The sequence below is a fragment of the Passer montanus genome, unplaced genomic scaffold (assembly GCF_014805655.1).
Source record: "Passer montanus isolate IOZ18808 unplaced genomic scaffold, ASM1480565v1 scaffold41, whole genome shotgun sequence".
Lineage (NCBI taxonomy): Eukaryota > Metazoa > Chordata > Aves > Passeriformes > Passeridae > Passer > Passer montanus.
In genome coordinates, this window is record NW_024368930.1 from 4,860,077 (window position 1) to 4,874,071 (window position 13,995).

The 13,995-nt window shown below is 53.8% G+C and overlaps 1 protein-coding gene across 1 annotated transcript; it reads right to left on the reverse strand.

Moving 5' to 3' along the window:
* Window positions 1-625: 625 nt before the first annotated feature.
* Window positions 626-13,776, reverse strand: RBBP8NL (RBBP8 N-terminal like). Its single transcript, XM_039719360.1, has 13 exons — window positions 13,671-13,776; window positions 12,339-12,381; window positions 11,865-11,960; window positions 11,395-11,507; window positions 10,219-10,291; window positions 8,816-8,979; window positions 8,256-8,344; window positions 7,153-7,316; window positions 5,178-5,964; window positions 4,683-4,791; window positions 2,654-2,715; window positions 2,215-2,335; window positions 626-1,096 (listed from the first exon to the last, which is right to left on the reverse strand). Exons 1-13 carry the CDS (start codon window positions 13,735-13,737, stop codon window positions 978-980), a joined length of 2,007 nt encoding a protein of 668 aa, XP_039575294.1. The 5' UTR covers window positions 13,738-13,776; the 3' UTR covers window positions 626-977.
* Between the last annotated feature and the right edge of the window lie 219 nt (window positions 13,777-13,995).

A 13,995-nucleotide genomic window follows, 5' to 3' on the forward strand; every position in this document is an offset into this window, starting at 1 on the left:
GGAGTGCCCCATATCAGGAATTGGCTCTGGCACTTCTCTGCTGGTCTCTGTTTTGTCCCTGTTCCCTCCACCTGTGTGCCAGGAACAGCCCAGCCTGGCTCCTGGATCGATGTTGTGAGCAGGGATGCTCGCTGCAGCCCTTCCCATCTCATCCCATCAGAGAAAGATTACTAAGAACAATTTATCCACGTGAAAAATAGCTCCCAGCAATGCTGCCAAGGTCAGTGTGAGCTGCTGAGCTGTGCTCTGCTGTGAGCTGCAGCTGGGTCTCACACGCTGACCTTTCCCAGGCAATGCAGGACAGGCATTCCTGCAGGGACAGGTGGCCCTGGGGACAGGGAGCACCCAAACCCTCCCTTCCCATGCTCTTCTCCCTGCCCTCTCCAGGGACTCATCCCACCTCTCTGCCCATGTTCTTGCTCCTTACTTAACTAGAAGAGAAAACCCTGGACTTTCCCCAGGTCACACAAGAGCCATGTGTGTATGAAACCTGGGTAGGGATTTAATTGAAGCAGGTTTGTGCTTGGGGGTCTGCAGTGTTTGGTTTGGTCACCACCCCTCAGCCAGCCACTGGGACATCCTTCATGAGGAGAGAAGTCTGGTGGTCCATTCTCCAAGTGTGAAATCCCAGGGATGAACACGGTTCTGATGCAGGGTGAGGGCTCCAAAGACACATCTCCTCTTCCTGGATCCAGTCTGAGGGTCTGCTCTGGCACAGGGCTGGGATCCCTGACTGTGGGGCTCCACCAGCAGTGACCTGGCTGCTCCAGGTGTCACCTGCATGGCTCATCCTTGCCCAGCCTCTCCTGTGGCACTGAGTGAGGAATTTCAGGGTGCTCTGCTCACGAGTGAGTCCTTATGAACTCCCCACTGCCTGGCCCAGCATGACAGGAGGATTCACTCTCCCAGCATGGGTGGGATTCTGAGGTCTCTGAGCTCTGTCCTTTGGTCTGCAGTTGCTCCATCCTGCCCTGCTGTTAACTGTCCTTGGAGGGATCATTGTGGGAAGCAGAGCAATTCTCCAGTTCCTTTGTGATCCCCACTGGGCATTGCTCCACTTTGATTTTCTTTTTTCCTCTCATTGACTTCTTAGATCCTGTAAACAGCCAAATGACAGCAGGAGTTAACCACAGAGAAATGGATTTACACTTCTAGAGTCAGCGTGGCCTCATCCCCAAACAGAGACAGCACAGGAGGAAGCAAAGCTCAGCACAGAAAAGATGAAGAGAAACCCCTCACATGTGAGATGTGTGGGTATCCAGGGGAGGCTGCTGTGCTCCTGGACACAAAACAATGTGAAGCAGAAACAGGCAGAGAACTGACCTGATGCAGAATTGTCCCTGACAGGGTACCCAGAGCAGCCAGATGCATTCTGTGGATTTCTCCCTGTTCCAGCGTGGTTCATGGCTCATACCACATGCTCCATCACCCCACTCCTGCCACAGCTGCACCCATCCCTCACCTGGGACATCCCCTTCCAGTCCTGCAGGGTCGTGTGTGTCTGCCCTGGGCCACACAGCACAGCTTCCCCCCATTGCTCCAGGTGGCTGGTTTTGTACAGCAGACCCTCTTGTCACCTGGCTGTGGTGGTGTCCCCTGAGTGAGCAGGGCCCTCTGAAGGCCAGGCTGCTAAACAAGCTCCCTTCAAGCTTAAGCAACAGCCTTCTCTACATTTATGGCTGGGCCAACACTTCCCTGTTTTTACCACCAGGACAGAGCAGGTGAGCAGCAGGGTTTTTCTGACAGAGCCTTTTTTAAGGCTTGACAGACAAACTGGCTTATCCTTGCCCTTATCAGGAGCAGTTTTCTGCTTGTTCACCTGGAGGGAACATGGGTACAACACATTCCTCTGTCAGCAGGGAAACCTCCACAGCCACAGTGGAAGATCAACAGAACTGGCAGAAACCTTTCTCTGAATGTCAATAACTCACCCCTGGGAATTTGGCCTTCCCCAGTCACCACCTCCCTGACCAGATAAGCAAACACAAGGGACTAAGCTCTGTTAGCTTAGGTGCTTGGGGTGCTCTCCTGGTCAACCTGCCCAGGCTAACCATTAGCTGGACTCCTCTGGCTGGAGATATGAGTGTTGCAAAAACATGGCTCAGAGGAGAAACCTCCTCTCCCCTGTCCTTGGGCATTTCTCACAGGAGTCCCTCTGGAAGCAGCAGAAGTGGTAGCCTTGAGCTGATGCCCCAAGGAACTTCTCCTCCCTACCTTTTATCCAGGTATCCTGTCCTCTTTTTCTCTTCCTCTGCTGCCCATGAACTTTGTCTTTGGTGCAAAAGTATTTCCCGTCAGCCTCAGCTTCTTGTAGGATCTCATCTTCATACTTCTCCTACACCAACGAGAAGAACAGTCAGCCTACAGACACCCTGGCTTTCCCAGGGAGCTGGTGGCTTTGCCAGGGACCTTTGTGACCATTGCTATGGAGTGATGACAAATGCTATTGTTCATAAACACTCTTGACTGACTGGAAAGAGTGGAACTTCTACCCCTTAGCAGCAAGTTGTGCAACAGGGTGGGAATGAGGTTTGGCACCTGGTGCAGGAAGAGCCATTGCCTTCTGGAGGGAGTTAGGGCTGGCACAACCTGTCTGATGCCTCTGGGACCCAGCAGCATAAGCTGATAGCTGAGAACAAACAAACAAACTAACCTCGCTGTCCGTTGTGTCTGCCTCATCGGATTCTTGCTTCCCAGACTCGGCATCATTGTCATCTAAAGAAACACAAAAGAAGGGTTTTTGGCTGGTGGCAGGCTTGACAAGCTCATGAGCAGATGCAGAGCCACTGGCCCAGGCTCACAAAGCCACTGAGGCAGAAAGAGCTTCAGCAATCAACTGTGTTGTGAGGCAGAGGCACTGCAAGCCTGGAATGAATGTTTAGGAGTGCTCCAAGACTCTGTTGGGAAAACAGCTCCCAGGAAAGCTGTATCCACAGGACTTTGCTGCACCAAGGTCACAAGAGCTGCCCCAAATCTGTGGCTACATACAGGGGGGAAATTGGGGGTATTAAAGCCCCAGACTGCACCTTCCTGTTTGAGCCCCAGGTGGGGAGAAGCGTGTTGGGGTGAAGAGGCCAAAAGGGACAATCCCACGTCTGCTGCTGGTTCAGCCAGCAGCTCTTGGCAGGGAACGTGTGCTGAGGAGCAGAGGAAGGAAAGGCAGGGGAGACACTTCCCTTCCCAGCAGAAGCATTTCACTGTGCACAGCCCCTGGGGCTGCACAGCCCCAGACATGTACCTGCACACACCCGACCTCTGCACTCACTGCATCTCCAGGGGCTGGGGCCAGGCCTTGCTGGTGGTGGCATCACCCTGTCTGCACACACAGTAACACCTCAGCTGGCCATGGTGGCCAGAAAGGGCTGGGCACAGGGCTGTGCCCTCTTCTGAGGGGCAGGGGCACCCCCAAAGCTCAGAACTTGTTGCTCATCACACCCAGCCCTAGCCAGCATGGAGCTCAGCAGGGCAGCCCCCTCTCCTGAGGTGGGAGAGCAGGTGATGCTGCTTCCAGGCATTCCTGCATTCCCTGTAGCCTGATCCCATCCTCACCTTATCCTTCTGCAGGTTAAGGTTCACTAGAAAGTGCAGAAGTATTTGTGTATTGTTTCCCGGGCTTTGTGTCAGCCTTAAGGTGAGAACTGAAGAAAGTCCTGTATTCCCACACCCAGAATGTAATCAGCTGAAATTCTTCTGCCATGATGATATCTCCTTAGCATGTAAATCACAGAGGATTCTTTATTTTTTCTTTTTTTTTCTTTTCTTTTTTTTTTTTTTCCGCCGTGAAAAATCCTGCTCTGGAGAGTGTTCCCAAACCACTCCGACACGCCCAGACCAACTAATCCAGGCGAGCTCAACTTTCTGGCCAAGCCAGTAAGGCTGGTACTGAGCAGCAGACGTGCTTCCCACTGTGATCCCCATGGCTGCTGCCTCCCACCTGCCTGGACAAAGCTGGCACCTGTGTCTCCTGGGGGTCAGGCAGGGAGAAAGCCTTGGAAGGGCTCTTGTGGAGGGTGGAGCAAGGAGAGGAAGGAAAACATCCTGATCTACCTGCTGCAGGTGGCAGCATCCCTGGCCCTGTGCTCAGCCCTGTGTGCTGTGCCATCACAGGACACGCTTTGCAGCAAGGGGGCAGACAGGGATGGTTTTCCAGTGCAAGTCCTGCAAACCTCTTGCATTTTCCCCATCTCTGCTGGGACATTCTGAGCTGCTTCTTCCCTGAGAGGAGTGGGAAATGCTGGAGCAGCAGCACTATCTTATTGCTGCTCATTGTGGAGTGGGTTTTGCCAAGAGGTCAGAGCTGTGCTGACTCCTCAGCTCCTGGAGAATTCCATGCCCCCAGCGTGGAGTGCAGGGTGCTCTGCTGAGTGTCAAGAACACCCTATGGATGGCTCCTCTCTGTGCTTTTCTCCAGAAAAACCAAATTACTTTCTCCCCGTTTATACTAAGCCTGAACTTTGGATGTATCTAGGGTGGAAAGCTGAGCTCTCAAGGACAGAAATGTGAAATCTGAAGTTCCCCCAAAGGCCCAGAAGAGTGGAGAGGCAGGAGCCCTTGGTCCCTGGCAGGTGGGTTTGCAGGAGTGTGCAGAGCCCAGCAGAGAGCTCTGGCCTGGGAATGCCTTCACCAAAAGGCACCTTTCACTCCTGCCTTCTCAAATGTCACACTTGCCTGGGGCTTCTTACCTGCATCTCCCTTCTGTGCAGCCACATCCCGTCTCAGCCCAGCCTCAGGAAGGGCCTCTGGGTCGCTCGGCGTGGAGCTGTTTGTCAGATAAGCCCGTGAAAGCGTGAGCTGTGGGACACAGGGAGCACAAACGCTGCTGTCACCCGGCAGGACAGGATTGTCCCCAGCCCTTACCCGGTGACAGTGACACCCACAGGGACAAGTATCACAGAGATGCTGTTGTGCACTCTGGTGTGCTTGTAGGGAGCCCAGTACCTCCTGTGGGAAGGGGCACAGCCACTGCCTGCCCTTGGGCCTGGATAGAAACCCTGAGGGCACTGGAGGGGAGGTGGGGAGTGAGAGCCAGGACTGAGCAACCACAGCTCTGCCATGTGCAGATTGGCTTCACACCCATCAAACCCACCCTCCCACTGGTCACAGTGGTCCCAGCAGCAGTGATGGGCACCCTGGGGTGGGGAAGGGGCTGCGGTGGATGCCACAAGAGCCGCACTCACCACAGCTGCATCCTCCTCATCCTCCTCCTCCTTGGCAGCAGCGGGCAGTGCCCGGGTGGCACCGGGCCAGCGGTAGGGGCAGCGCAGCTCGTCCCGCTGTGCCCTGTGTCCCCCGCGGGCCGCGGCCACGGCCGGGCTGTCCCCGGGGCTGTCCCGCAGCTCCCGGCGGCCGTCTGTCCGTCTGTGCCAGTCCGTCTCCCTGCCGCGGCCGGACTCGGACAGGTCCAGCGGCGCGTCCCCATCATCGTCCCTCGCCTCCTCCACCTTGGCTCGGAGCTCGGGCCGCTCCCGGCCCAGCCAGAGCGCCTTCTCTTCCTCCTTGCCATCCGCAGCATCCTCCAGGAAGATCCTCTCCTCCTTGCACGCCGCGGCGATGCCCAGCCACGGGGACAGCGGCCGCTGCCCGGGCCGGGGCTCGGCGTCGCCGTCCGCCCGCTGCTGCAGGAGGAGATGCTGCAGCCGCTCCCGCTGCTTCAGCAGGCGCAGCTTCTCCTCCAGCTGCTGGTCCCTCACGTACACCATGGTGGCAGGCAGCTTCAGCAGGGCGGCGTGCTCCTCCCAGGGGTCCCGGGAGCGCGTCCTGCCGTCGGCAGCTGGGCTCCGGAGCAGGGGGCCGGGGAAGGAGCCGCCGTCCCGCTCGCCCGGGGCGCGGGGACTCGCCAGCCCCAGCTGGTGCAGGGAAAGGTGCTTGTGCAGGAGGCACAGCTGCTCTCTGCGGGCACTCAGCTTTAGGTTTTCGTAGGATGGAGCAACCTTGGGGGAGTCCAGTTTGCTCGTTGTTAAATAACTAAAAAATGAGTGGGAAAAAAATTACATTAGAGATCACATCAGGGGAAAAAAATTACCCTAGAGGTCACATCAAGGGAAAAAAATTACCCTAGAGGTCACATCAAGGGAAAAAAAATTACATTAGAGGTCACATCAAGGGAAAAAAATTACATTAAAGATCACATCAGGGGAAAAAAAAAACCCCAACCCCACATGTTAGCATCAGAGCTTTCCCATGGGTTCCCAGTCATGCAGGGATGTGTGTGGTCTCTCCTGCTCCTTCCATGCCCTGTTGCAGCTCTTGGTCAGTACATCATGTTTGTGTTTGGGTTCTGTGCTGGGGAGGAGGGTCCTGGTGGCCAGGGGCATCAGGCAGTCAGCAGCAGGAAGACATTCCCATCCCACACAGTGCAGGAAGCCATTCCCATCCCACCATCCAGCAGCAATTCCCTGTCTCTAGGCCACAGCAGCTCAAGGCAGGGGTTTGAGTGAGGGTAAGGATGCAGTGACCTCTCACATCAGCACTGCTGCTCAGAAGTCACTTTTGAAATAAAGTCTTACAGCTAGCAACATCCTTGCTATCCCCCTGGGCTTTCTTAGTGCCTGAAGATGCCCAGGACAGAGGAAGAGCCCACCCTCCCCTAATCTCACTCAATGGGAGACTTTTACAGCCATCCTAGGGAGGCTGGTACTGTGCAGGAACCTGCCCTGCAAACCCAGTCCCTGCTGGGTATTTGGCAGCTCCTATGAGTGCAAGCTGTTCCCAGGAATGCTCTGCAGAGCTACTCACACTCTGGGAACCTCTCTGTCTACAGGTGAGCTCACTGGCCTGGCTCAGCCCTCTGTGCTCCTGGAATCAGTGGGGAGGAGAAGCCTGGGAAGTGCTGAGCCCTGCAGGAAAGCCCATTAGAATAGATAAGGAGGAGCAGGAATTGCTGCCTGCCTGGGACAGTCCTGCCTGGATGTGGGGACACCTGGTTCACTTTGTGGCTCTGTCTGAGGAGCTGGAATAACCAGGGCCTGATCTTGTCGGGCTGGATTCCAGTCATTTTTTACTGGTGTAAACTGGGATATCCCCCCCTTCCCAAGGCTGTGGGAGAAGTCTGGGGAGGGAGGTGGACAGACACAGGGAATGTCCCATCCATCCCCTGAGGGACAGCTGCAGTGGGCTGTGGATCAGCTCCCACCACGACTCCCGGGTACTCACGCCTCGAGGCCGGGGCTGTGCTCGCGCTCTGGAGGCAGAGGATCCTTCCTGGCTGGTGGAGACACTGCTGGCCCTGAAGGACTCTTTTCCAACAGGCAGGGTCTGGAGCCAGGTCTCACCAGGGCAATGGTTCCGTGCAGCTGGTTGGAAATCCTCTGGGATGCCTGTGGCAGAGGACAGAAAGTGCAGGTGAGCCTTTCTGCAGTGTGCTCCAGGGAGCCTGGCTGAACTGGGACACATCTCACCAGTCAGGACAAGACAGACAGCTCCTGAGTGCTCTGCTTGATATGGTTCTGGTCAACAGCTCTATCAAGTGTTTTATTTATTTTTCCAGGAAATTTTCCCTTCAGGTACTCTCCATTTTCTGGCTGCACTGATTTGTAGCATGGGAAGTTTTGCATCTCCTCTTGAGTCATGATTCAGTGGCTTAACCAAGATAAGACCCTGCAAATTCCTTGTCCCATAGTCAGGCCTTTTTACTCATGCAAGACTTTATTCATGCAAGCTCCTGGCACACACTGGTCTGGTGGGTGTATTTCTGGTGGAGTACCTGGGCCAGGACATCATTGTCTCCATCAGCTGCCATGAAAGGCTCACCACATGTTCTGACTTGACTTTCCCCTGCCCACCTGGAGATGTCACCAAGCCTTCCTGTGATCCCTATTAATTATCCCCACAGCCTGCCTGCAGCCTTACCAAAACCCCTTTTCACCTGCTCTTTCAAGTGTTTTTGTGGAGGTCGAGTAAGCAAAACCTGTGCCAAAACAGAAGAATCTGTGTGGGTGTGTATGTGGGCTTGAGTTCCCATGACCAGGAACAGGTCCAGGTCCTGCATTCTCATCTCCCAGTGCCCAATGTCACCATGTCACTCAGCAGCCCCGAGCTGACACCCTCTCTGTGTTTGTCCTTGCAACCACTGAATGCCAGGCTCTCTGAAAATGTGAGGCTCTGGAAATGACAAACTGTCCAAGTCTGGATAATTGTTCCACCCCCCAAGTGCCTCCTACTCTTTCCCCATCCCAATCTGCTTGTCTGGATCCAGTTCAGATGACCACAGCAGTGGGGAGAAGCCTGAGGACATCAGGCTGCCTCTGACAACTCACTATTTCTGCAAGGCTGACTTCCTGGAGGAGGGTGCCTGGAGAGGCCCTGCTGCTTGGAGAGCTTCTCTGGAGCTTCTCTGGAGGCTTTTCTGCAAAAAAAGACACAACCAGCTGCAGTAATGGTCCCCCAGAGCTGCTGCAGCCCTGCCCTGCAGTGGGTTGGAGCCATGCAGCCTCCCAGGGATGCCACTGGCTGCTCCCAACCACCTCTCAGTGAAGATTTTGAGTCAAAATTACCTTTTGGCTCAAGCCAGTACCTGACTGAACGTGCCTTTTGTTGCATGTGTGGGTGGCAGGAAGGGAATGCCATGGTCTCTGCATGAATTTTCTTTCAGTGAGGGCACCAAGCACTCTTCTGCTCTAATGCAGAGCAGGGTGTTTCTCCCTTGACCTGCATTTCCCTCCCCAACAGCTTTTCTGCCTGTGGCAATGTCCCTTTGAGCTGCCAACAGCTTGGTCTTTGCCCTCCAGACCCTTTCCCAGAGCAGTTGTGCACCATGGCTCAGTCATTTTCCACATCCCCAGGTCCCTCAAGGGTGGCAGGAGCCAGCAGCACCCACCTTCACTGAGCTCGAGGTCTGGCACGTCCTGCTGGGCTCCTGCTTCCCTGTGCTCTGCCTTCTCTGTGCCGACACTCCTGCTCCCTGGGGACAGCAGAGTCAAAGGGGAGCTTGGCGTGGAGCAGCTTTCTCTGGACGAGACTCCTGGGGTCTTTGTCCTGTCCCTGTTGGAAGGAAGAGGACATGAATGAATGAGAAGGGGCAGGAGAAGGAAGGTTTTGGAGCTGCTGTACTGAGAGCTCTGAGCCTGATACACAAATATACATATTAATGTATGTGTGAATGTGGACATTCCGGATCCTCAGACTCAGCTCCTTCCTTATCAGCAGCCCAGTGCAGTCTGGAGCATGGACAGAGCCAGCATGACAGCCCCACTAGGAGGTGAGATTGCCCCACTTGGTTGTGGGTAACGTTGCAGGAACCACGATGTTGGGTAAGCCAGGCCCCAGCTGTGGCTGTTGCAAAAGCTCTGTGGGAACCCGGCCCTGGCTGGGCCTTCAGCCTGATGGAGGGCTGGATTCAGCACAGGGATGTGGTGTCTGTCCCTTGCCACCAAACCAGGATGCAGAGGGTGATGCTCAGTGCCACAAGGGAGTGCCTGAGCCTTGGAGACACACACAGAGCCCTGGATGGACTCTGATGCTGAGATGTGGATGTTGGGCTGGAAATCCTATCCAGCATCTCAGGGGAGAGCAGAGCAGAGCAGGGCAGAATCACTCAGTGCTCAGCAAGCCCAGCCCAGCCTCCAGCTCTGCAGCTACTCAGCTCTGGGGAAGCACTGGGGAGTAGGAGCCAGAGTTTCTCTTTAAGCAGATGGTGCTCCTGTGCTCCAAAGAAAACACATTTCTAAACTAATCCCTCAGTGCTAATTCCTCTGGACTTTAAACCCTTGAGGAATGAGCTGATTTGTATATATTGGCCAGCCTGGCAGGTTACTTGGCTTCCAGCACAGTGCTCTGCTGGGCTGTGAACCTGTTGGTGCAGATCACTTCTCCCTCTTTAACCCCATCACTGTCCCTTGTGTGTCACTCTCCTTCCCCCAAAGCCACCTGTGTCCTGCAGACCCTCTCTGGCTGCTGCAGGAGGGGAGCTGGTGCCGTGGAAAAGCCATGGAATTCCAGGCTGAGGTCAACGCAAGCTGCCCAGGGCTTTGTTTCCAAGGAGTTAAATATCTTTGTTTCCCAAAAATTAATCATTGGATGCTGGTGGACAGGAGAGTGAGCAAAGGCCAACAAGGATTTTGAGACTATCAGGGATTTTTCCATGTTTTGCATACACAAGAACCCACGGGAATTAGATGCTAAAATACCCCTGAGGATGCCACCCTTGCCCTGCCCAGCTCTGGGGATGCCCCGGTTGTTGCCAATGCCCCTTGTAGAGAATGAAACCAGAAAAGTGCTTACTCCAGGCTCTGGAGCCTCTTCAGTTCTTCCTTGAGAGTTTTATTCTCCTCCCTCAGGCGATTGGTCTCGTTTGCTGCAGGGACAGAGGAGGTTCTGTGAGTTCTGATGCTGCAAGGATGCTACTCACAGCTCGCTGGGGCACCGGGGGAGGAGGGAATGGCACCGACTTTTGGAGGGATGCCCAATTTCCTTCCTTCTCTGTAAATGTGCTGGGGCTAAGGAATAAAAGGGAGCAACTTTCTGACTCAGGTTGCATCAGGATTGGGTCTGCTTGCAGGTCACCCAGCTCAGGGGAGGAGCACGACCTAGAGCCAGAACCAGAGCCAGATCTAGACCCAACTCTGACCTAGACCTAGACCCAGACCCAGACCCAGACCCAGACCCAGACCCAGACCCAGACCCAGATCCAAACCCAGACCCAGACCCAGAGCCAGAGGAGGCAGTGGTGGTTTGGGCACGGGGAACACCCTGCACCAGGGCAGGGTGGTGAGTGGGTGCTGGGTTAGGGGGAGGGCTGGGGGTCTCAGAGGGGATCAGACAGAGGCCAGGGGGAGATGTGAGCACCCAGCACAAGGTGCTGCAGCGAGGAGGCCAAGGAGAGCACGGGTGGGCTCCCAGGCATGGTGCCTTGCCTTGCTCCACTCGGGGAGCAGTGGCATAGCAGGGGAGATAAACCAAGGGCTCTTGGCACCTCTCCATCCCTCCTAAATGCCTTATCTCCTTTACCCCGTGACCCTCCCTGGGCTGGTCAGATCCCCAGGGAAAAACAGCCTGTGCCTGAGCGGCGCTGGGAGCTGTGCCAAGGGCTCAGGAGAAGATCCATCACACGTGTTGCTTGATTTCATTTACCCGTGCTGAGCTGCTGCTGTGACTTTCCTGTCTTTGCCAGAGTGTTGCTTCTGCCGTGCCAAATGCATCCTTTTCCCAGGCAGCTGACACAGCCTGGAATCTCTCATTTTTCTAGAGGTGTGGGGGACTGCGACCCCCAGCTCTGATGATTTGTGTGAAGGGTTGTGTCTCCTTGGACAGTCCTGCTCCTTCCCTTCTCCCCATTCCCAAACCCTTCCCAGATTCCTGCTCACCGCAAGGGCTCACGTGCAAATATCTGGGAGGGGAATTAACTGAGCAAAGACTCAGCCTGCCAAAGCCAAGCTCACAGAGGGTGTCAGTACGTACAGAGGATGAAGATGTGCTGCAGGCTCTGGAAATGAGAGGTCTCATACTCATTCTGCTTCTTTTTGGCCAGCTCCTGAGTGACCATGCATCTGTCACAAAGACCAGCTCGCAGCCTGGAGGAAGGAAACCCCACAGCTTGTTACCACACGGTTTCCATGTGTGTGAACCAAGAAATGGGTTTATGCCCTCCCCACGGGGAAATGTGAACACCCAGACCATCACAGAGAATCACCCCCACAGCCCAGCACTGGCCTCTGCACCCCTCCAGACCCAGCCCCACCACCAGCAGCCCAGGAAAGCTCCTGTGCATGTGCCCAGACTCCTCCAGCTCTCCCAGCAGCTGAGTATAGGAAAAATAGAGGTTCATGTGCTACATCCCAGTCCTGGGAAGACAGCAAGCCCCAAACTCTCCCCCCAGGACTGTGCAGTCACTGTCACTCAGCAGCACCCTACTTAAAAACAAATCCTACCTGTTTTCTAACACCTTTACATTTTCTTTCAGGACCTTCTGTTGTTCCCTTAACTGGTGATTTTTAGCAAACAGCTCTTCGATTCTCTGAGCATCGCTAGTTGAAGAAACAGAACAAAGAAAGGAAGGTTGTTGGATTTCTTCCCAAAACCCATGCCTTCATCCACAGTGCCCTTTTTCTTGTGTGGCAGGAGGGGAAACAAATGTGTTGGAGGCTGGATGCTGCCCTGTGACACCCTCCTTGGAGTTAGCAATTTAATTCCTCCCAAGGAGAAAGCACCGGGTGGCACAAGCATCACCTGCCAGTGGGAAGGCAAACTGGAGCTGGGCTGGGATCACCCAAGCCCTGCCTGGAGCCAAAATCTGGCAGTGCCAGAAAGGCAAATGGTGCTCTGTAATGCAGCAGTGTTGGGGAATAACTCAGAGGTGCGAGAGTGCAGTGGTGTGACTGCCCCTCTGCCCCAGCATCACTCACCGGCACTTCTCTGTCGTCAGCTCCGTCACCTTGCTGTGCAGACCTGGAATAATGAACAGACACAGAGAGATCTGGGTGTTTATTGCCAATTCCCCAGCACTCAGAAGCAAAGGACACTGATGGGATTTCAGGAAGGTGCGTGGCTTTGCAGAAATCTCATCCGTTCACAAGCCTGATCTCCAATAAGGAATAACACATTGCATGTGTTAAACACAGTCACAGTTTAATGTAGCTGGGAAAGGTGTACAAAATGAGAGCTCGTTTTGTATCCCCACTATTCAATGAGTCTGCATCTCCTTTGCAGATCCAAAAAGTCTGGTTTAGTTTTGTTTCTACTTATTTCTCACTACGGCTCACATTTCCCAGGTGGGCAGTATTTTATAGCTTTCATGGTTGGAAAGCATCTTGGAGAATATTTACAGCTGAATGGCTTTCCTTGATGGATCTGCAGACATTGTATCCTGTCAAATCCATTTTATGCAAAGTAGATGTAAACATGTGGTTTAAATTGCTCAACAGTTTCCTCTAACTCTCACACGGCTTGAAATTACACAAGAGAAGAATGAATTCATAAGCCAGAATCATCCAAAAGTGCTGAAGTTTTGTTCATAATATTGATACTGGGAATTATTCTAATAGGAAAACAATTGGACTTGGCACTTGGTTGCTTAACCTAATGGGTTTTATTTTAATAATGTATGGCCTGAGAAATAATTTATTCCCTAGAGGAATAAACTATCCAACCTGACTCAAACGTTTTCTTTAGCAGAGCTTTATCTCCTGCTGCTTCTGTCCTATAGATTATGCATCTTTCTGCTTTGCCTTTGATCCCTCAGTATCCAAACATCCTGCAATCCTCACTGCTTGGAGCAGATGCCCAGCAGGTGTGTGTGTCACCCCTGCAAACTCCCAGCTCACAGACCTCGACAGCAGGGGCAGGAGGAGCCAAATCCCCCGTGGTTAATGCTGGGAGCAAGTGGGATTCCTGCAGGCACTGGGCACCTCCATGGCCTCCTTTCCAGCAGCATGGAGTGCAGGAATGTCCTTTCTCTTCTGCTCCTTCTCATCATTCAAAAAGTTACTTTTTTTCTCAGTATGGCAGCGAGAGGTGCAAATATGCCTTCAGTGGGTGTTCTCCCCTGAGGGACAGGCTGTGACCTCATGTCCCAAGCCATCCCCAAGGGTGCTGCTGGCTCAGCACTAATCCCCAAATCTCCCTAATCCACACCTGCTCCTCCTCCCTTCAGGTTATTTGACACCAAATGGATCAAGGTGGCATTACAAAGAAATGGATGTTGGCCAGGTTTTGGTAAGAAAATTTTGTCTCCCTACCTTGGACCTCTTTCTCGTGGATTTCCTTGAGCTTGTTCAGGAACTCTGCAAAACTCTCTGTAGTCATGTTCAGGGCTGAGCCACACACCAGGCTGTGTCCAGTGCAAGGATGTCCTTTTGCTTCAAATTACTCAGGTTTCAGCCTAAATTAGAAAGAAAAAGTCCAACAAAAGAGATGTGTCTGGTGCATGTGGTGTTCTGGAAAGGACAAAGCCCAAAGCTAGGAAGGGAAATAATTTGCTAAACCACGGGATGCATTTTTGTCCACCCTGCCTCAGTGCTGAGCACAGCAAAGAGCAAAGAGCATGTCTTAGATACTGGGAGA

Coding starts and splice junctions, on each gene's coding strand:
- RBBP8NL (XM_039719360.1), bottom strand. CDS start 13,737: ATGACTACAGAGAGTTTTGCAGAGTTCCTGAACAAGCTCAAGGAAATC. Junction 11,508..11,864: donor GTAAAGGTGTTAGAAAACAG/GTAGGATTTGTT, acceptor TCCTTCCTCCAG/GCTGCGAGCTGGTCTTTGTG. Junction 8,345..8,815: donor AGACCTCGAGCTCAGTGAAG/GTGGGTGCTGCT, acceptor CTTTTTTTGCAG/AAAAGCCTCCAGAGAAGCTC.